This window comes from Podarcis cretensis (assembly GCF_951804945.1).
Source record: "Podarcis cretensis genome assembly, chromosome: 6".
Classification (NCBI taxonomy): Eukaryota; Metazoa; Chordata; class Lepidosauria; order Squamata; family Lacertidae; genus Podarcis; species Podarcis cretensis.
In genome coordinates, this window is record NC_137175.1 from 45,284,272 (window position 1) to 45,306,635 (window position 22,364).

General features: G+C 44.0%; 1 protein-coding gene across 1 annotated transcript in view; it reads right to left on the minus strand.

Moving 5' to 3' along the window:
• Positions 1-11,717: 11,717 nt before the first annotated feature.
• MDFI (MyoD family inhibitor) overlaps positions 11,718-22,364 on the minus strand; it is a 48,890-nt gene continuing 38,243 nt past the window's right edge. Inside the window, exons 4-5 of the mRNA XM_079980931.1 lie at positions 15,031-15,303; positions 11,718-13,251 (exon numbers count right to left, since the gene is read on the minus strand). Of these exons, the coding sequence (XP_079837057.1) occupies positions 12,995-13,251; positions 15,031-15,303 (530 nt within the window). The 3' untranslated portion in view covers positions 11,718-12,994. The remainder of the gene's footprint in view (positions 13,252-15,030; positions 15,304-22,364) is intronic.

The window sequence follows — 22,364 nt, forward strand, 5'->3', positions numbered from 1 at the left end:
ATTGTTGTCCCTCACTTCCCAGTGCTTTTCCCCATCACATTCCTTATTGCAAAAAAATCCACTTTTGTGGGCAAGTAGGTTAGTTGTGCAAAAACTCAAATCCCCTGTAATTGCACAACCTAAGTTCCTTGGCATGTGATTGAATCCTTCCCATAAACAATCTCTGGATCCCCAGAAATGTTTGCTTGATATAATAATTTCATGATTTATCTTGCCCTTTTTGATTTATTTATTTTTAAAAATCTATTTATGCTTTCTCTATATACTACTCTGGGAGCTGTAGAGCAGCTAACAAACATTTTAAGTAACAAAGAGCTTGACTATTTTTAACACCTCGAAGTCAACTGGCAGTGATATTTCTGTGGATTCTGGTGTACCAAAGTCGTTTTCACTGTGTGCTTTTTGTTGACTTTTCCAGCTAGGCCTGTAAATGATAACAGCTTTCTGTACTTTTCGCAGCACAACTTCTGTAGCGCTTTTCTTTCCTCGTCTCATTGCAGGTTGGGGGGGGGGGAAAGGAAAAGCCCTGCACAGGCAAAAATCAAGCCAGCAATTGTCTGAAGCAAAGGGGAACAAGGTGAAGCTGCTTAGACTACAGCAGTCAAGCCATTTGTTTTCTGGAGGGAAAAGCAGCAAGGCGGCTGATGGATCTGAAATGTTAATTTCTTCCAGCTGTTGTCAGTCTGGCAGGCTCTCAAAGGAAGTTTAATAGACTGCAGCCTTCTCTGCTTGTCCCCCCCACGCCCATTCCACCAGCTCCGCTTAGCAGAGGCAGCGCAGCACAATCCGATGATTAAACAAAAGCCGTGACTCCCACGGAATTGTTTTTCTTTTTGGCTTGGCTCACTTCGGTGCCATGTGTTTCCTTGCCCTTTAAATTTTCAGCTTTTTAAAGGGGAGGAAACAGTTTCGGCCAAGGGGGTAGGCAACCAATGGGGGGCACGTTTAGATGTGACTGAAAGTCAGGTGACTAGCCTTGGACGCCATTTCACAGCACTCCACAGCATGTGCCAGTTTCGTATTGCGGCCAGACAGGAAGCAGGATGGAGAAAAATTTTGCAATGAAGGAGAAGAGAAAGAAGAAAACCCTCACATTTTATTGATTTTTTTCCTTTGAAAAATGTGTGGCTAGAAATAGCATGTGCGGTTGAAAGCAACGATTGCCATAAGGGCAAGGAAAGTACCATATTGAACCAGAATACAGATGTGTTTACTACAATATCCTAAGAGCCAGTGCCAGCCCCATTGCATGGTAGAGCAAAGGATATCCACAACCTTGGCTACTCTGCTTAAACACAACCCTCCACAACTGGCTGAGTGGAGGGTCAGTGTAACTCCACATCAGCCAGTGAAAACATCAAGAGAACTGTCTGTCTGCCATTTAAAGCTGTTTCTTTTGTGGTGAGAGTCATGAAAAGTAATTCAAGACACATCTCAATGAGCCAGACCAGGTACTGGCAACACTTTTTCAGATTTCCTGACCCACATGCTCCTCCACTTCAGACATGCAAGGAAAACACTTTGGTTCATATTAGTCCCTCACCTTTCTACAAAGCTGGTGGAGACCAGCAAGAGGCCTCTCTGGTTCCTACAAGTGAGCCTTGCATTCACACATCCCACTGGAGAAGGTTTTCCTTGCAAAGGTTTGCTAGGTCACCAGAACAGGAGCACAGAGCCTGCAGTTTCAGCATCCCCTTACTGTTTGTTGAAAGTTAAGCTGGTGCCATTTTATAACAGCAGACAGAAGAGAAGGAAATCAAACTCTGCCTGAAAAAAATATATTTAAAAAGATTTTCTGACGTATGTCATCCTCTAGGCTTGGGATGAAAAGAATGCAAGCAGGATTTAGATATAGATCTTGGATATTGCTCTTGAAATAGCAACAGAAACTAGTATCGAAAACATTTATATTTGGGAAGAAAAGGAAAGAGATGTGAGAGGAGCCAATCTACACTAAAGATTTTGGCTCAGAAAATTCAGTCACACTCTTTTTGTATTATTTATTCAAAGCCCACTGACTCCTCATTTTAATCCTTTTGTTTCATATAATTCTCACAACTACTTATAGGTCTCTTGTATCCTAATTTTATCAATGAGGAATTGAAGCTGAAAGGGGTTGTAATATGACCAAGGCCACACAATGAGGTGGTGGCCAAGGTGTGATCTGAAGTCAAGCTTCTCAATAATTCAACTTCAGCTGCCATCCTGTATGTACTTACCTGGAAGTAAGTGCCACTGGACTTAAGGGGATTTAATTTCTGAAACATTTGTTTACAAAAGCAAACTGGTCCACCCTGGCAGAAATAGCTTGGTTTCTTTCCAGTGAGAATAAAAAGCTTTATAACACACACAGTGTCCCTCTATGCACTGACTGCAAAAAAAAAAAAAAAGGAGAAAGGAAGGAGATAAATTAAATCACTATAAATTGTTGTGGTGATTTGGAGGCTAAATTTGAAATCAAGTTGGATTTGAGTTTGTTGATGTCTCTGGTAACCTCTTACATCATGGATGTTGGCTCATATTATGGATGTATGATCTGTATTGTTTTATTGGTACTGTTGCTGCAGGTTTATCATGGCCTTTAGCTAGAACAAGAAACGTGTTGTGTTGTAAGTATTACTGACACTCTAAACTGCAAGACTACTAAGGTGATGGCTCCTATACTACCAGGTGTTGTTTTGTTTTTTGATGTAGTTGCTGTGGTGCTTCTACTCAAATGTTTCTCTCTATCCATTAGGTTCAAGGTTAATATCCTTCATCTCCATCTGGCTGGACATCTTCCCTGGGCCAGCACTTTGGCCGAACCTCAACTCTTAATAAAGGGAAGTGCATTTCCAAAAGCAATTTCCATGCAGAGGCACTGCACAAAAAGAGCTCTGTGCGTTAATGCCTTTTCTCGAGCTGGGAAAGCAGAGGCAGAGCTCAGGGAATGTAGTTCCCTTGCAGTCAATTAGCAATTTGACAATAAACTTTCATTATTAATATGCTCCATAATAAATTACTGGTGGTTAAGCTGATGAAAATTAAAGCTCCCCTAAATGTAATCCATCAAAAGGGCCCTCTGGATGAAATTTGCTGGAAAGGCCATCTCACAAAGTCCATCTCACTTGCTGTTTAATAGATCTGTCTGGGGTTCCAGAAAATGGATTCCTATCTAGTCTGATCTGTTGGACCCCCTGACGGTATATGTTTCAGAAGGATTTCCATATTTATCTAGACACTGGTTTGGAGCAGGGAAGGTACTAATCCAGGGAAACTACTTATCTTAACCCCAGGAAAAATAGCAAGGCTCCAGACATTAGTATGGGTGCAGCATTGTCACCCAGTACTGGAGCATGGGATTCTGCTCAAAACCAAGTCAATCTATGAGCCCATCTAAGTCATTTCGTACTGTCTACATTGAGTGACAATGGCTTTGCAAAATTTAAGAAGGGCTTTCTCCCAATCGCATCTGAAGATGCCAGGGAATGCACCTGGGACTGCATGGAAAACATGTCTCTACCACTGAACTACTTAAATTAAGTGTCGCACAACAGAAATCTGCTTTGTGGGGAAAGCATCAACCCATTTCTTTGTCCTTTAGTTGCTAGGGTGGTACATTGTTTCTAAACTGATTGCCCCTTTAACTCCCATTTGTAGGACTTGCACCCATGGTAGGGAAAACAACCACCAGCAAGGCTACTATCATTGCAGCAATGTAGTCGTGAAAACTACCCCTGGTGCAGTTCTCCTTTCATGAAACTCCTTTCATGAAAAGTAATGGTGGATAACTTGTGACCCTTCAAATGTTGTCGGCCCCCATCTCCCAGGCAGCATGAATAATCCTCAGGGGTTAAAAGTGCAGAAGTATTCCCAGGGGTCTGCAAGGACAACCTCCTCAGCAGTTATGTAGCACAGATTGCCACTTAGAAACCATCATTTTGTCTTCAATTGAAGAGATAAATAGCCCATCTGATTTTTTAAAAAAATCCCATCTAAAATTCTGCATATGTGCTCACCATACAGTTTTAAGTGAAAACTGATCCTGATATATGTGATCTAAATTCATATATTTACCTATTCTGGTAAATATATTTTCAGAGTCCCCCCTGAACACACAGGGCCAGGTGGCAGTAATTGCTGGCCAATGACCCGCAACCCCTTGGGAAATAGCCTGAGAAGCATGACGCTCAATGCGTCACTGCTGCCAACGTCAGGGGAAGTGTGCCTGTCTGGCCAGCTGGCGCTGCGCAAATGGGAGAACAACAAACCCATTTACTCACTGCCCCTGCCCAGTCAGGCTGCTCAAGGCCCACGTGACCCTCCAGGCCTGTAGGCATGGGACTTGCCTTGGCATCTGGACAGCTCTTCGTTTTGGAGAGGCTTCCAAGGGAACTGTAAAAACCAAGCGTGGCAGGAGATTAATTAATTGAAACTGAAGACATCTGTTGTTAATTAATTCCCCGAAGCATGGTTAACTCTTCCTTTGCCCACTGCCTGCAGGTTTCAAAGCTTGCAAACCCCTCCATCCTACTAAGATTCAGACTGTTTCTGCAGTCTATGTTTGGTACGTAGGTGGCTTTTTTGGGCAGGGGTAAGTTGCTCAGATGGGATAGAGGAGGCAGGGAGCATTGTACAAAAGGGGCATTTCAACAAATGTGGCTTTCCTTGCCTCTGCATTACTGTATCCTGGCAAGCGGCACCTGCTAAAATTCTCTTGTTGTTGTTGTTTAGTCGTTTAGTCGTGTCCGACTCTTCGTGACCCCATGGACCAGAGCACGCCAGGCACTCCTGTCTTCCACTGCCTCCTGCAGTTTGGTCAAATTCTCTTATGTAGTGGCAAAACTTATAAATAAATGAGGGGTGGGGGAGATACCGTACTTGCTTCAGTCAATAGGAATTCCTCCCAATGAGGAGGAAGATTTTGTATCCTTAAGCATCCACAGACAGGAATAACCCCATTCAGAAAAACCCACTAAACATGGGGGATGGTTGAACAATTCAGTGTAGAAACTACTTGTGTTTATTCTTCTGTAAATATGAGTTTCCCAAAAAAACCTATGGGTATATATGTACTTGAACAAGTTCAGAGTTCCTTTCTTTTTATTGCCATGTAGTCATTGCCATGTAGTCATTATTTTTCAAGTATTAATGTGGATTATAGGGTTAAATTTAAATTTATTTAAATAAATTTATTTATTTAAATTTATTTATTTAAATACATATATTTTATTTATTTAAAATAAAATAAAGTATTTTATTTTATTTTGTGCTAATGTAGCACCCTGCTTGTGGTTAACGCTTAGCTGGAATGAAATATTCAACGCAGCAATAGAGAAATTAAAATAATAATTTATTTGTCAGACAAATAAATATGAGGCACAGTGGCATATGGTTACCAAGCTCTGGCCTGGCCTCCTGCCATTCTGGCCAGCACTTATATTTCCTTAACCCAGCCCCCTTGCTCCTCCTTTGGCTGCCTCTGTCCAATCAGCCTGGTTGAAATTCCTATTGGCTGTTTGCTAGAACCAATCACAAAAGATACAACCATTTCCTATTGCCTTTTATGGGAAATAAAAGCTATATTTATAATTGGCAAACAAGTAGCCATTAACCTCTACAAGGCACCTTAATTACCAAATCACCTTTGCCCCCTTAATTCTAAAATAGAGCAGATGGCTAAAACAGATGGTGGCTAATTCTATTTTAAACAGGTATCAAAGATCTTTTGTACGCATCATCAATGAAAGATCTCCTTCATTGGAGGTTCCTTTAAACAAAAACCTGACAACCATCTGTCTAGAGTGCTCTGATGGTGCTTTCCTGCTTGGCAGGGGGGGCTGGTGGCTGATGGCCCCTGTGATCTCTTCCAACTATATGAAATAAGAATCTAGCATAAGGATTTAACATTTCTTAGCTTCTAATTCCTTTGCATAATTACATTTAAGCCAATATATTTAATACATAACATATATAATTTTTTTATAAGCAAAGACGTTTTCAAAGTAAGAAAAAACTTAAAAACACTTTCTTTCCCTATTTCCATTAGCTCTTGCCCTTAGGAAAATGTGGCTCAAGTCTCTAACGGGAGGCACAATAATTCTTACTATTTACCAACTTAATTGTAGCTTAATTGTACTCTGCAACATGCAAGGTCAGTGACCTCGCTCTCAGCCTTTTATGACCGCAATAAACCAGAGGGCCTCTCTGGCCAAGAGGATGAACATCTGCCAAAATCTTAGCCAGCCTAGTTCCTGCCTGGCATGAAACATTTGTGAATTTGAACTCATTTTTAAGATACAACCTTGATCAAAAAATATAAGCTTGATAAAAATGCAGGCTTATGATTAGATGCCTCACTAAAGGGTGACATTTTGTCACTCAACAGTTATATCCAATTCTACAGTACTAATGACTTCCCGCTCACCCATCATCAATGTTTATAATAAAAATTTCCAACAATTGCATTTTAAAATTGCACCTGATGTGGGAAAGCCCACTGTCACACAAGCCCCTCTAGTAGACACACTGATTTAAGGAGAGATGACCATCTATGCCTCTCCACCTGGGAATCCTGCACAATTGGGCTTCCTGGTTGCAAGGAGGAGCCCTAAGTGCAAATGGGCCTGTCTCATGAGTTTTGAATGCACAGCCAGCTAGGGTAGAGATGGCAAGAAGCTGCATTGCATTTGGGGATGTGACCAGCAGTGTGCATGGGATGAGGGAATGTCTGTGCATCCTAATGTTTATTGACATACTGGGGAAAGCTTTATGATTGATTTACACAGACCAAGCTGCAGCTAAAGGCATAAAAGCAGAGCAGGGCTTTTTTCTGATTAGTTGGCAAACTTACCGCTAGTCTATTCCTGATTGGGCTAGAGTGATGTTATGCTCCCCGCAAAGGTGGAAGAGATCAAGTCAGCCACGTCATATCCCACCCTGCTCCACCAAGCCCTTTCCAAGCATTAGGTACATGGTGCTGCTTGAAAGCTTTTAAGCAACAGAATTTTTAAAAAAATACTGCTGCAAGCTGCACATTCCAGTTTAATGGGAATCCTTTGTCCAGCCAGCAACCTTTGCACTTCTATCTGATAAGCTGCATGGACAGGGGCTAAGCGGAAAGGCAAAGCATGTAAGGAACCAATCAAAATAAACTTCTGGGTTTAGAGGCAGTGGCGTAGCGTGGGTTGTCAGCACCCGGGGCAAGGCAAGTAATTTGCGCCCCCTAACCCGTGGATTTGTGCCCCCTAACCCTACTCCTAACCCTAACGCCCAGATGTTGCACCCGGTGAGGCCGGCCCCCCCTGCACCCCCCACGCTACGCCACTGTTTAGAGGTTAAGAGTAAGCACCACTAAAGAGCAGATGCTCTGAAGGGAATGGGAATATGTAGAAAGAAGGAATTTGGATTGCAGGGGATGGAGGGGGAGCAACTGAGGAAGAGTGTGGAAGAAGCACAGAAGGAGGATTGGGGAGGCTGAGCAAACAAGAAAAAGGGGGCAAAAATTGCACATATACCTAAGCAGACCAGACAGACAGGATTGTCATTGGTGCATTTACTAACTAGCTGTCTGGGAACTGAAAATGACTAAGTGATAGGCTTCTGGCGAGGGTAATGTGAGACACCCAAGGCCAAGAAAGAAAAGGAGCTGATATTGTATCTTCTAACCAGTCCAGCATTGGCCTAATGTCCAGCAGATGAATGTACATTGGACTTCAACTACTGAGTCAGGTCCCACAAAAGAGTTGAGAACAAAACAGGTTTATTAAACAGTTTCCCTCATAGGGGAAGCAAGTGGTAACCAGGAAAAGGACATTTTCAGCAGTGATGTCCCATCTATGGAGGACCTTCCCCAGGGAAGTTCGCCTTGTTGTCTTTGGCAACCAAGAGACATTTATTTATTTCCCCAGGCCTTTAAAGTATATAAAGTACTTTTGAGAGGTGGGTCTCCTGCTGTTTCTGCCATTGTTTTATGCCGTTTGATATGTTATTTCTGCATGTTGTGTTTTATTTGTTTTAAACCATGCCATGCACTGCCCTGGAATCAATGATGGAGGGAGGCACATAATTTTAAACTCAAGTAAACAGATGTAACCTGGCATTCCTCTGCCCACTCCACCCACAGTTGTTGGGTGTATATTTAAAATGTCCAAAGCAGCAAAGGAGGATGGAGCCACTGTTCTTCCCACATCACCAGCTCAATTCTCCTACCTTGTTTGTGCAGGGAGAAACTGAAATCCTGCTGCTGCTGCATTTTCCTGGAGGCAGGAGAGAAGGGAGATGCAGGCACTGGGAGCAATGTAAGAGAGTAGCTCCAGTGACAGCTTATTCCAGGGGTCAGCAAACTTTTTCAGCAGGAAAAGTTTGCCCTTTTCCTCATTGTCCTCAGACCTTGTGGGGGGCCGGACTATATTTTTTTGGGGGGGGATGAATGAATTCCTATGCTCCACAAATAACCCAGAGATGCATTTTAAATAAAAGCACACATTCTACTCATGTAAAAACATGCTGGTTCCCCAACTGTCCGCGGGCCAGATTTAGAAGGCGATTGGGCCAGATTTGGCCCCTGGGCCTTAGTTTGCCTACCCATGGCTTAACCTCTTTTGCTGCTTTAGCAGGGATGGAGAACCTATTAATCCCTGGAATGTTGTTGAACTACAACTGCCATCATCCTAGCGTCCGCAGGCCACGCTTGCTGGGGCTGATGGGGGTTGGGAGTCCTACATTTGGAAGGTCCCAGGTTCCCCATTCCTATTTTAAAGCCATAGACATGATCTTCAGGACCCCTAGCAATGCTTACCCAACATTTAGCAAAGGACCCAAGAGCTTCTGATTATCTTTCAAGTCATTTAAATATGTGATCTGTTTGTGAGGCCTCTAAAACTTCTTGCAGGCATTTTTGTCTAGAAATTTAGGGATTGTTGTCTCAGAAAGCCCTTGAAAACCAGCTGCTTAATAATATATTTTGCAAATATGTTCCCTTGCTCCCTTTGTGGTATTTAATATCGAATTATTTGCCATGGTATTTTTAGGAAATAAGATGTTCGCGAAAGCTAATTAGGAACATGTTAGCATGTGTGTAATTAATTAGCCAACATATTTCGCATTTTGAAGAGCATTTATGCTATTTATTCTTTCTTAACAAGATGGCCACCAATATGGAGGGAGGATGGCCCATGATAATTTTCAAGGACTTGGTGCTGAATAAATGCATGCCTCCCATAAGCACAAGAGAAAATCTCCCCACAGGAAAATAGGGGGGTTGGAAAGGCCTGGTCAGCAGACCTGGGTCAGCCAAGGGCTCTACCATGTCTCAGCCCAGATGTTCTAGTGGGGATGGATTATTCCTTGAAGATGCCAAATATGTGCTTGTTTTACTCAAGAGTAGACCTACTGAAATTAAGGGACCTAACTTAGTCATACAGTGGTGCCTTGCAAGACGAAATTAATCCGTTCCGCGAGTCTCTTCGTCTTGCAGTTTTTTCGTCTTGTGAAGCACGGCTATTAGCGGATTAGCGCTATTAGCGTTTTAGCGGCTTAGCAGCTATTAGTGGCTTAGCGGCTTAGAAAAAGGGGGTGGGAAAGGGAAAAAACTTGCAAGAACTCGCAAGACGTTTCGTCTTGCGAAGCAAGCCCATAGGGAAATTCATCTTGCGAAGCACATCAAAAGACGGAAAACTCTTTCGTCTAGCGAGTTTTTCGTCTTGCGAGGCATTCGTCTTGTGGGGCACTACTGTACTAATTAATTTCAGTTGGTCTGCTCTGAGTAAAACTTCACTGAATACCACCCACAGGGGTTGCCCATTTAGTCCTAACTCAAAGCTCTTCCCAGACCCATTATATGTTAGGTAAAGGTAAAGGTACACCTCGCTCTATGGGCTGAGGGAGCCGGCGTTTGTCTGCAGACAGCTTCCGGGTCATGTGGCCAGCATGACTAAGCCACTTCTGGTGAACCGGAGCAGCGCACGGAAACGCCATTTACCTTCCCTCCGGAACGGTACCTATTTATCTACTTGCACTTTGAGGTGCTTTCGAACTGCTAGGTTGGCAGGAGCTGGGACTGAGCAACAGGAGCTCACAGCTCACCCTGTCACAGGGATTCGAACCGCCAACCTTCTGATCAGCAAGTCCTAGGCTCTGGTTTAACCCACAGATGATTGCTATATAAAATGTGAGGAACCTACAAAGGCAGAAGAAGCTCTCCACTTCCGAAGCTTATCCCCCAAAATGCAAAGGGCTGGGAACAGCCCAGCAATGTCAGGGACAGGGCTAAAATCATCACCGTCCATAATCATTTTTAATTGTTAAACTGTCCTTCACCCCATAGGATCCCAGGGCGGTTTACATAAATGTCAGATAAAATACCACAGAGCAGAATTTGACCTCCTTATCCAAACATATTACAATAATAAGGAATGACAGCAGCAGACAAAATAATAACTGTTGGGCTCCACATGTTTATCTCCCAAAAGCCCAAAGGAAAAGATAGTTTTCAGTTGACGTCAAAAAGCTGACTAGGGGGAGAGCTGTACCTCCACAGGGAGTTCCACAAACAAGGATGCCCTATCCAGTGTCACCACCAAAGCATGAGCTTGGCTGCTCCCCTCCCCCTCCCCTCCCAGATGATCTCAAAAGCATGGGGGTAAAGGTGCCATCATCCCACAGTGACTTTGTTAGCTGTGTCACCAGTTCATGAGAGCACCATGTTAAGGGGGCTCATACAGAGAGCATTCTATCACGCATAGCTTCCGCCGACAGTCTGGAGCACAACCCAGAGAGTTTTGAACACTTCCATAAAAAATGGAGCAGTCTGGCTACTAGACCTTTTTTCCTGGATGCAGTATAATCAAACCCAAATCGACCTTGTTCTCCAAACTGCGTTCATCATTAAATGCTAAGGAATTAAGAGATGTGCAAAGGCTCCAAAAGTCAGAACCACTCATTCCAGCGCAACACCCCTGCAATTCTTCAGCTCTTTCCAGTCGTTTCTTGGGGGAGGGATATATCTAGTGAGTCCCATTTCAGATGCTCTGATCTGGGAATTACTCCCTGCCTGTCTCCGTCTTAAAGAATGCCTTCCCAAAAAGGTCCTACATTTATAAATTTAGGCTATTTGAAACAAAACATTTTGTGCTTAGATATGACAACCCAAATACAAGATGTGCATGGGCTTATTAATTAATCACCACTGACATGGTTTTTTTAAACACACTATGGCAGCTAATGCTTCATGCACTTAATATGTGGTGTGTGCGATTTGTATTGGGGTAAAATAACCCCAGGAAAAAAAGGTAAAGGTAAAGGTACCCCTGCCCGTACGGGCCAGTCTTGACAGACTCTGGGGTTGTGCGCCCATCTCACTTAAGAGGCCAGGGGCCAGCGCTGTCCGGAGACACTTCCGGGTCACGTGGCCAGCGTGACATCGCTGCTCTGGCAAGCCAGAGCCGCACACGGAAACGCCGTTTACCTTCCCACTGGTAAGCGGTCCCTATTTATCTACTTGCACCCGGAGGTGCTTTCGAACTGCTAGGTTGGCAGGCGCTGGGACCGAGCAGCGGGAGCGCACCCCGCCGCAGGGATTCGAACCGCCGACCTTTCGATCGGCAAGCCCTAGGTGCTGAGGCTTTAACCCACAGCGCCACCTGCGTCCAACCCCAGGAAAGGTGTCTGCTTATCAGTGTGTAGTAGTTTCACCCCTAAAGCCAGTACACAACACTGAAGTATTCTCTGGCTCAAAGTGATTTTTTAACATTTTATTTACAGTAACAAATAACAATGGAAAGACAAAATATAAACCCATCACTGAAAGGGATTTGAGGACTCCCATGGCAAGGATGTCTACAGTTGGAGCGGTATCTGTTTTTCCCCTTTATGGTCCCAAAACAGGCTATCATTTTGGATGGCTGTCTTGGAAGGCTGTCATGTCAGTGTCCAGTATCAAATGGATTGCTGCCTTTGCATTAGGCCTAGTGTTTGCCTGCTGTGGGGAAAAGGCACAGAAATGAGGCTCCTGTTATCCCCTTCCACACCTACGAAGTACATCCTCATCCTCAGGAAAAATCTCCTTTAAAAGTTTTGCATTCAAACACCAGATATGTCATCGAGATCCTTGAATGTGTATGGAGATGATTGGATGGGACTGTCTAATCTCAGCACCGATATGTCCACTGCAAAAGGTTGACTAAAGGATTTGGGTAGGGGAGTTAGGGGTGAGATACGAGTCCTCTTAAAAGTTCACAGAACAGGTCAGCTCCTGGTTGCTGACAATTGTGGAGGGGCTGCTCACAAGTCACTTTCTCATGGGATTAGGCACTGCTCTGAGGCTTTGGCTTCCTTTCTTTCTGCCACTGGAAGAATTCTGCTACAGGGCCAGGGATCAGCCCAGAGCAGCTGCATGAAAACATTCCATCTTGGCACACTAGGCTAGCTGCCATCCTCTTGGGCGCCGGAGATGTTCAGTGGCCAGCCAGGAGAGAGCAAGGCTGCCAGCTAGTTGACATCAGTACACTTAAGGCACTTTTGCCAAACGAAAAGCACCTAAGGGGAGAAATACCCAGGAGTCAAACAGCAGCAGGACCCGACGGCCAGTAGGTGGCACAGCTTACTGGCACGCTAGACCCAGGCAGCACATCATGCCCATCTCTGGGCTCCGTGTGACTGCTCCAGATCCCAGCCAAGCAGCATAGCTGGATGTGCAGCTAATCTTTGTCTGCTCTTGGCTCAGGCAGCAGGAACACTCCTCTCCCCCAGCTGCCATTGGGAGGAATCTGGTGGGAGGGGAGAGATAAAGCAAGCACACCCACCACTTGTCCTTCAAGAATCCTGCACATCTTGTTCCCAAGCAGTTCTGCAGCCCAGAATTTGGGTCCCCTCCGCAGGGCTCATCTGCTGTTTCAAACTTAGCTTCTTTGGATTCAGATTATTGGATGGCGGGGGAGAACAGTGGAGAGACCTCATTGCCAAGGTTTCCCGCACATTCAGTTTCTATTCAGGGCATGAGATCTGGCTGCATGTCTCAGGAGGAGAAGCAGAGGCCACAGCACTCCATGCAGATCTCAAGGCAGTCAGCCGACTCACAGCATGCATCGATAATGCCGCAGTCCATGTCACATGGCAGGTCACAATCGGCGCATTCCCCAGAGCCGCAGCAGCAGCAGCAGATGCAAGAATCCTCGGAGCTGCAGGAGCCACAAGTGGCACAGTCCAGCATGATGTTGCAGAGGGTCAGGAACTCACAGAAGAGGCAGGAGAGGATGCAGTGGACACAGCAATCTGGAAGCAGAAAGAAAAGAGAATATCAAAAAGCAAGCAAAAGAGAGCCAAGTGTGGGAAGCTGAAACCAGGCATGGAGAGAAGTGATTGCACCAGAGTCAGAAGACAGGAAGAAACAGAAGATACCATTATGCATAGCATTCTGCAAAGGCATTGCTTCAAAAATCTACTGATGCTAAGAAAAGCATAAATGTTGCATTTCAGTATATCAAGGCATCTGGGGCCAGTCTTGTGAAAGAAGATGCTGCAGACACTTGGATGAGAGTCAGTGATTATCTGGGATGCTATGGCTAGGGAGAAATCACCTAGGAATCTCTTCAGTGGTCATAAGATTGAGAGCCTGGCCAGCTAGGGAGAGTTAACATCAACACTGTGTACAGTGACATGAATTAAGGCCCGAACCTTCCTTTTGAACATACATAACTATAAATCCTCCCTCTTCCAGAGAAGATTCCATCATAAGCCAGGTGCCCACAACTGGTTGAAAGGGAGAACAGATAGTGATAGTTCATCTACTGGCTCGCTGGCATCAACAGTCCCTTGAGGTCTCTTGCCGAGAAACAGTGGCCGGCCTCTTGCAGCTGCAAAAATAATGACGTGGAACTGCAAGGTCTGATTTGGAGCATTCCCCCACCCCTTCCAGTCTCTCTTTTTTCTCCACCCACCCACCCAGCCAGGGTGCCAACCCCTAGTTTAGGAGCCTGATCTGGCCCTTGAAGTGGCCATGTTTATGTTGGGCCACACCTACTACTGGCATACAGCCTCCAGATGTTTGGCCAATGGTGAGTGTGCAAGGCAAAAATGGTTATAGCAATTAGCGCCAACAACTGCAGGGGAAAATTGCTCTGTCAGTAATTCAGCACGCCACACAACGCCACAGTGCAGATAATACTCTCCAGTTCTCAAGCAAGGGCCACTCAGCAGCTTCATAGTAAAGGGAACCAGGGGACAACTCCCCATGAAACATTTCCCACTCCTGCTTGTGCTTTAGTGCACAGTGGAAAGTATAGGAGCCTGTACCGCCACTAGCCCCCCAAAGGATGATATGTGAAGGCTGCATTTCTCTGCAATTGCCATATGACTAGATGAAGAATCTGGATGAATCATACACAAGTCCCGAAAGGAAGAACTAACAGCTGCTAAGGTAGCTAAAGTAAGTAAATCCTGAAAGAGGGAAGGCATACAGGTTCAAAAGCTAATGCAAATGAACATGTGCATGTAATCAAATTGTTTCAGACACTGAACAAGAGTTGTGAGAATAGCAACTCTTAAATCCATCTCCATAATTTTGCTTTCTTCTGTCTCTGGCCCATTTCTTCAGGCCTGTGGAACTGCCCCTGATCTTGTCCCAGCTTCCACTTGCTGCCTGCATCCTTCCACTGAATCTGCCCTCTGTTGCATGGAAGCTGACCATTCTCCAGTCCTGCCACTGAGACTCTGTGGACCCTGGCTGGTTTGCTGGCTGGCTAGGGTCCAGTCATGTCTGTCTAATGAATCATTGGCTTTGTAATTGCATGAACTGGAACTCAGGTTAGAATATCTCCTATGGATAAAACATGCATCTTAATGCAGGCATTGACCCACTCCATGTGTCTGGAAACAAAACAGGTAGCGTATATACTAAAAAGTAGTAATCGGGAGCATCAGTGTTTTTCCACCTTCACATTCTTCACCATCCAGTCACTGGTGTGGTGGTGCTTTCTACTCTCCTCCCGATGAACGAAGGACCAAATAAACTCTAGCAGTAGCTGAAGAATATTAAGGTATGGGGAGAGGTACCTTCCTGTGCCTCAGTAGGTATTTGAGATGATGCTGATTTGGAGCTGCCTTTGCTCTTTTTACTGATCTGGCTGTTGATGGAGTGATGAGACTGTAGCTTCCGATGAGGCTTCTGGGAGCCTGACAGTGAGCTGCGTTCAGAGCACAAGGCACCATTCCCAGCTTCGCCGTTAGAAGCACTGAGGTCTGACACATGCCCAGCACCATTCTGCAGCAGGGGAATCAAAGTCGAGGTTGGAGGGGTCCGGACAGTTACTCGGCTTTGGGGCTGACCTGTTAGGGAGGAAGAGGAAGATTATTGAACATAATGCCTATGCGGTTCTGACAGAAATATATCTAGGATTCCACACTGCCCTCAGAAGCATTGAGAAATTTTGGACTCCATTATGTTTGGGCGGGGGGAGGGAAATACTTGCCTTTGCAACAGTTTGTCCCTTCACATTTTGCTTTTAGTTCCCCTCAACCCACCTTTCTTTTCATAATCTTAAAAATAATTTGCAAAACGATAAACCTAAAGTATTTCAGAACGTTTACAATACAGTGGTACCTCAGGTTACATACACTTCAGGTTACATACGCTTCAGGTTACAGACTCCGCTAACCCAGAAATATTACCTCGGGTTAAGAACTTTGCTTCAGGATGAGAACAGAAATCGTGCTCTGGCGGCGTGGCAGCAGCGGGAGGCCCCATTAGCTAAAGTGGTGCTTCAGGTTAAGAACAGTTTCAGGTTAAGTACGGACCTCCGAAACGAATTAAGTACTTAACCCGAGGTACCACTGTATCCCTCTTCCAAGCAAACAACATCACCTCCACAGCTCCCTAAACAAAATCCAAATTGAGTTTTGTGATTTCAGACTGAAAACTATTTCTTTTTCAGCTGAATAACCATTATGAAAGCTACACAATTAAAAGCTTTGTACCTACAGTTTGCAGAAAGTATTGTATTTGTCCAGAAGACTAGCTAGGCAAGGGGGGTGGGGGTGGGCTGGTCCTAGAATAGACTTTGCTCCCAATTCAATAATGGTCATACACAGCAGTGAGCTATCCTCCTGAAATCTAATCTACAGGGCCAGTGCTGTGCAGTTTGGGTACAAGTTTGAAAGAGAATGAGATTGCTGGAATCAGTTCTGCACCTGGAATACAGATCCTTTTGTGATGTTTGCTCACAGGTCCTCTACACTGTTGATTAGAAGTTTCCTTTTTATAGGTTTTGCCCATTTTATTGCTTTGAATTCTCTCTTAGAGGCTATAAGTACGGGATGTAGGGGGAAATCTAACATTCAAATATAGTAAAGGCTAAACTGAGAGCAGGGTAAGTTGAACAGTTTTAAATGTATGCAGTAAATTTGTCCAAAGGAATGTGCGACAATGATGTGGCAAGAAAGATGAATAACTAATAAAGTCATGGAGGATGGCAACTGGTCATTTTAGGAGAGTTCAATAAATAATAAACAATATATTGAAGACATTTCTGAATGGGAGATAGTTTAGCAATCCATGCATAAATTATCAGGTCTGATTATCATGCAAGCATCTTTCACTGCATGTAGAATCACTACATGTGATGATGTAAGCATGGATGGGGAACCTGTAGCTCAGCACCAGCCAGCCCAGCAAATAATCAGGAGTTGATGTGGGTCCATCATCTGGAGGGCCACAGATTCCCCACCCCTGATGTACATGCAGGTTGCATACTATTTCCTACAGTGTAAAAACACACACTCCCTGGCCTGGTTTTTGAGATCCAAAGTATGCTGATCTCTGGAAGAAGGTACCTTCTGCAAGATATCTGCTTCTGTTGTGGAGTTTCTCTCATTCATGGGATAAAAAAATGTTACAGAATGAATTATTTCTTGTTGGGGTTTTGTTTTTCTTTTTTGCCAGTCACCTTGGTTATTCTTTTGGTATTTTAATAATACCAAACCCCCAAGTGGCTTCCATTCTAAAATGTCTGAGGCCTTTTGGGAATGCTGTTGACTTTGAACCTTTTGTTTTCTGTACTGACCATTCCCTGTGGTTAAAAGATGTCTTTGTGCGCCTTGGCATTGCTTTTTAATAAGTGTGTGTAGAAATGTGGGGGAGGAAGATTATAGGAGCTCTTACCTGTGTATTACACAAATCCATACAAAATGTGAAATAAAGTAAACCCAATATTTTCCTCAGGGAATAGTAGCTTTAACTGATTATTCCTCCCCCTCCCACACCTTTTTTTACTTCAATGAATTCTGAGAAACAAACAAAAATTATACTAGCTATCAAGTGGAAATGTGGTTAACATCACATACTGTACATTCTTGAACATTCACATATCCACAGTAACAAAGAGGCAAAATAAGCTGCGACTTCCGAAATACAGGCTATTATTGTACTGAATGGTAACACATGTGAAAATTGAATGTATGTAATGGCAAGTCAAGAGTTAGCTGTGTGTCTCTTCCCTAGAAAATAAATGTTTGGTTCCAATGGCTCAGTCAAGTCTCCAAATGACAATGGGGATTTAAAGGGGGGGAACAGTCCCCCAGGCTATTTATGTGGAATTGTACTTATTTTATTTAATTATTAAATTTGTATACCACCCTTCATGTGAAGATCATAAGGCGGTTCACAAAAATACATAAAAATGCAAAACGAGAACACAAAATATGTAATAAAACAAAAACAAACCAGTAACACCATCTCCCACAAACACATGAACAGGATCACAGCCGAAAACAAAAGGGAAACCATGCTGGCCATTTGCTTGGACAACAGAGACTCCTAAAATCAATTTTTGCTCTTCCTTGGTGGTGGGGAGGAGAGCAGAACTTCTTTGGGGTCTTCAGCCTATGTTTGGAGCCTTGGGACATGGACCTTTCCCTTTTATGAAGCTGCAGTCTCCTTTTTGGGCAGAGCCAGCCAAACCTCTGCTATGAATGGCATGCATCTGCTGGCCTGGGATCCCCCACCCCCCTCTGAGCCTCAACCACAAACTGTTCAAGAATGAAGAGCAATTGTGATTACAGACCATTGTCCGGTTGTGTCAAAGTAGCTCCGTTGACTTTAGGAGAGGTTACACAGTATGCATGGCGGCAGCAGTAAGGCAGGGGGAGGCCTGTGTACAATAAAGACCTCCTACTGCTCTGTTACGTATGCAGCACTGGAAGATTTCAAAGCATGTACACCAGCCCAGTGGGAAGCAGTACTTGCTCAGATCTAAGTGGAGGCGCTCTATTAATTTTTGGAGGCATCACTTAACGATGTTGTGGCATTCTTACTTGAAATGTAAATGTACAGAAAATCAGTTTAAAGAGAAATTGGGAAGTGATGCAAAGATGTGAGTAACTTGCCCAAAGCCACCATTAAATAGGAAAAAATAAAATTATGAAATTCCCAAAATGCACTTCCCCCAACTCTCTCCAACTGTAGACATTTTTTTTAAAAAAGGAGCGAAGGAAGTCAGGTCTCCCCCTTAATTCTAGCACCACCGAAGCGACAGTCATGAATGTAAGGTGTGTCAACTACTTCTAAATGCAAGAGATTACAAACTGCAGTTTGGCAGTGGCCAAGTCATGGAAACAATAATTTGAATGGCCTTAGCCAAGAAATATATTTGGGGATATGCAAGCACCATTGGAACCTGCAACCTCTTGCATACGCTTCTGATTTTCAGTTTATAAACCAACTATCCAGATCAGGATAGGGTTAAGGAAAATGACGTGATTGGCACCCAAACAAATAACTCGCCACGCATTCACCTCATCCCTCTCCCTCCAAGCTAGGGCTTGTTTTTTCCCTCTGCTAGACTTTACATTTCTCTCCCCTCTCTGATCTGTAAACACGCGGTGATTCAGCAGAAAGGCTTGAGAGCAGAAATTATCTTGAGCCAATCCAGGGAACAGACGCTGCATTCTCTTTGGGGTGTCAGCTGGACAGGACTCCTGCATTTCTGGGATGAAAAGGGCCAGGACTGAGTCATACTGAAAGCATCATGCACAACCTTCCAGCACAAGATGTTTCTTGTCTCATGATAGTGGGGGAGCAAAGCAATGCACAGTAGGTGGCAAAAAGGCAATCATGGTTTCTCTAGCATGGGTAACCTACCAGAGGGTGTTAAGTTGACACAGGATTCTATTTTGACACACATGGACTCAAGGAGAAAAGAGGTGGAATTGTAGGCACCAAGAAACACAGCTGCCATTTCCTGGATCTGGGCTTGGCTCTGCCAATAGAGACATCTGCCAGATACAGTAGGATGCCAATATTAGTTTGATGGTGGTAAGAGGGCATCTCTGGATCAGGAGCCAACATTTTAGAATGGCAAAGCACCAGAATGGCCACCTAGTTATCTTCAATTATTATTTGTTCCACTGCTCAGGAAGCTTGTGAAGTCACTCACATTAAGAGACAAATGACAGACACTATATAGGAAAGCTGACTCATTAAAGGCTTATAGGGAAATATTACAAATATTACAGAAATATTTGTAATATAAAAATGTAGGGAAATATTACAAATATTACAGAAAAGCAAAGCGTTTCTTCTTCCCATACATACCACACCTGTACATGAGGCTAAGCAAGAGAGGATTCTTCAGTGAACCAGAGCTATTGGTAGTTAATAAAGGCCTCATAAAATGAACATGGATATACTAGTTATCTTGTGGTTTTGCATAGAACTGGAATGGTAGGGCCAGGCTCATAGGAAGGGTTATTATTTTGCTGGAGAGTTCATGCTCAGGAGAGGGAAACTGCTGGCCAATGAGTGCAATCATGATTATGAATAATCACTCTCTATTTTTTATTTACATATGAAACGTCTATACCACTTTTCAGTCAATATTCCCAAAGGACATTGGATGGACAGGTGGCAGACACTGTCACTGTTTATAGTTGCCAAGATCATTTTCAATGCCAAGCATAGTAACTGACAACTGTACCTGGAGGGAGGGAGGATCATTCTAGGATTAGAGATGGCAAATAGAAAAGAGCCCTTAATCAGGTGTGCTGAAGAGGGCAGGTTGGGAGGGAAGAGCACCCACAAACACACTTATCTCTGCCCCCATCCCCATCACGTCGTGCATGTTCCAGGGTGATGGCCTGCAAAGTGAAAGCTTCCTATACTTGTGGAAGCTCCCACATGAATCAGAACCTTGAAAAACCATGAATAGAGAAGACTCCCCAGAGCAGAAATTCAGCCCAAAGGAATGGAGAGCTGAAGGGACAGGTCATCACAACCATAATGTGATCGACAGTGTCATTGAGCAAGGCCTGCTCTCCCTACCTGCTCTTGCGGTGTGCAGGAAAATGGCTAAATGGGGCTTAAGAAGAGGTCTTGAACCTTGCTGTCCTCTGCCCAAACCCAATGTCCCACTCCCTACACCACACTTGTCTCATTCATATTGTGACATGGTGAGGCACTATCCTACCAGCAGAAGTTCCCTTTGCATACGCATAGCCCTTTCCAACACAAAGCCTTTTCGAATTCAACAGTCTGTTAAATAAAGGTTTTGACCTATGCACGACCTGAGTGTGCAAGGATCAGCATTTTGAAAACACTTTGTGCTGAGGTTTTCATTCTGACAGAATGCCAGTTGTACGGTTTCTCCCCTACCTTTTGACCTCAGAAGCCGCACATTAGCATGCTAATGGCAGCAGGACAATCAGTGACTGCACAAGTCTTAATGCTTAAGACTTAATGCTAATGGTTGCAGTATCCAAGCACACCTATAGCTCCTTACCTGCAACATGACGGGAGCAAAAGCTTTATCGCTAGTTAAAACTTTTCTAAGAGGGAGAGACTCCTTGCTATATGCACATCTGCCTCGTTTTCAGTTTCTGCTTAAGGCTAAGAATGAATTTCACCAGCTGAGTTCAAATAGAGCCCATGAGAATATGGGTTCACACACTGACATGACCTTAACTGCAGTGGCATGAGTGAACCATTATAATCATCATTATTTCGGGGATGAAATTATAGAGTGGTGAATCCCCTAATCAGATAATTACAGGTGGGAATTCCACTGATGATAAGAATTTCATTCCCAGCCATTTATTATAGTTTTTTTCCTGGCTTTTCAACACAGTCTCCTTTCTCAAACCAGGCCAACACCCAATTCACCATTAGCAACCTGGACCGTTTCAAAAGCTTTCTCTGTTCCAGGGGTGAATAAAGGCCAAGTAGCCTGAAGACCCATTTGATACAATCCACAGGGAGCTTCCCTTATGCAAGCTCACCAAAGTGAACAGGAGCTCCACACATATTCTATTCATAATCCTTTGGTTCTGTTTTCTGAAGGAAAAAAATATGGGGGGCGGAGGGATTAAGCCAAGCTTATTTATTTATTTAAAGCCGGGGTGACCGACATCTGATCTGACCCCCCTCCAAGCAGATTTTTCTGCTCTGCCCAAAAAGCAACAACACACCCAACCCCATTGATTTGGGTAGTAATGATGATTTAATTTCTGTATTTAAAATATCTCTAAGCAGTGTACAGAAAACTGAAGCAACAACAGACAAGTTAAACAAAAATATTATAGCACGCAATTACATATAAAAATGTTACATTGATGCAAAGTTACTAATATAACATATCAATATATATTGATATGTATCAATATATATAGATATGTATCAGTATATATTGATAATATAATATATCAATTCATTTCCCCCCCACAGCCTCTGGGTTCTCACCCAGGGTCTGAACAAACTCTCAGCCGACCCACAGAAGTCTCACAATGAGAAGAGGTCCTGGAAACGGCAGATATCCCCCTAGTCTCGCACTCCAGATTTGCTCTTTATGGTCAGGCTCAAGGTGGATGTTACTTCCTCAGGCTACCCACAGCTGGGTCCCATTCAGCTGCACTTTTCACACCCAGTTCCAGGTGCAGCAGGTTTGTGGAGTTTCCCGTGGGGTCCAAAGGATGGGGAAATGGCCTCCTCCACTTGCAGCTCTTTCTTCACTCTCTGTGCTTTTCTCCTCCTCCAGCTGCAGTAGCAGCAAAAAAAATAATCAAGTGGACACAGCACTGAGGTGGGCTGAGAGGTTTGAGCTAGGGCTGCAAAATTGGCCCTTATCATTTGAGGAGCAGGGAATTTGCATAGATCAGCCAAGGAGGGGGCCTGTGTGCTTGTGCATGTGTGTGAAAAGGTGCTGACTGGCCACATCTACTTTTGGCCACATCCATGACTGGCACACAGCCCCAATTATAGTGAAAATGGAGCCTTGCATCACCAGAAACATGTTTGTTCTTTCAGTTTGGAGTAGACTCAGTTTTGTTTTTCAGGAGAATCATAGAATCATAGAGTTGGAAGAGACCACAAGGGCCATCGAGTCCAACCCCCTGCCAAGCAG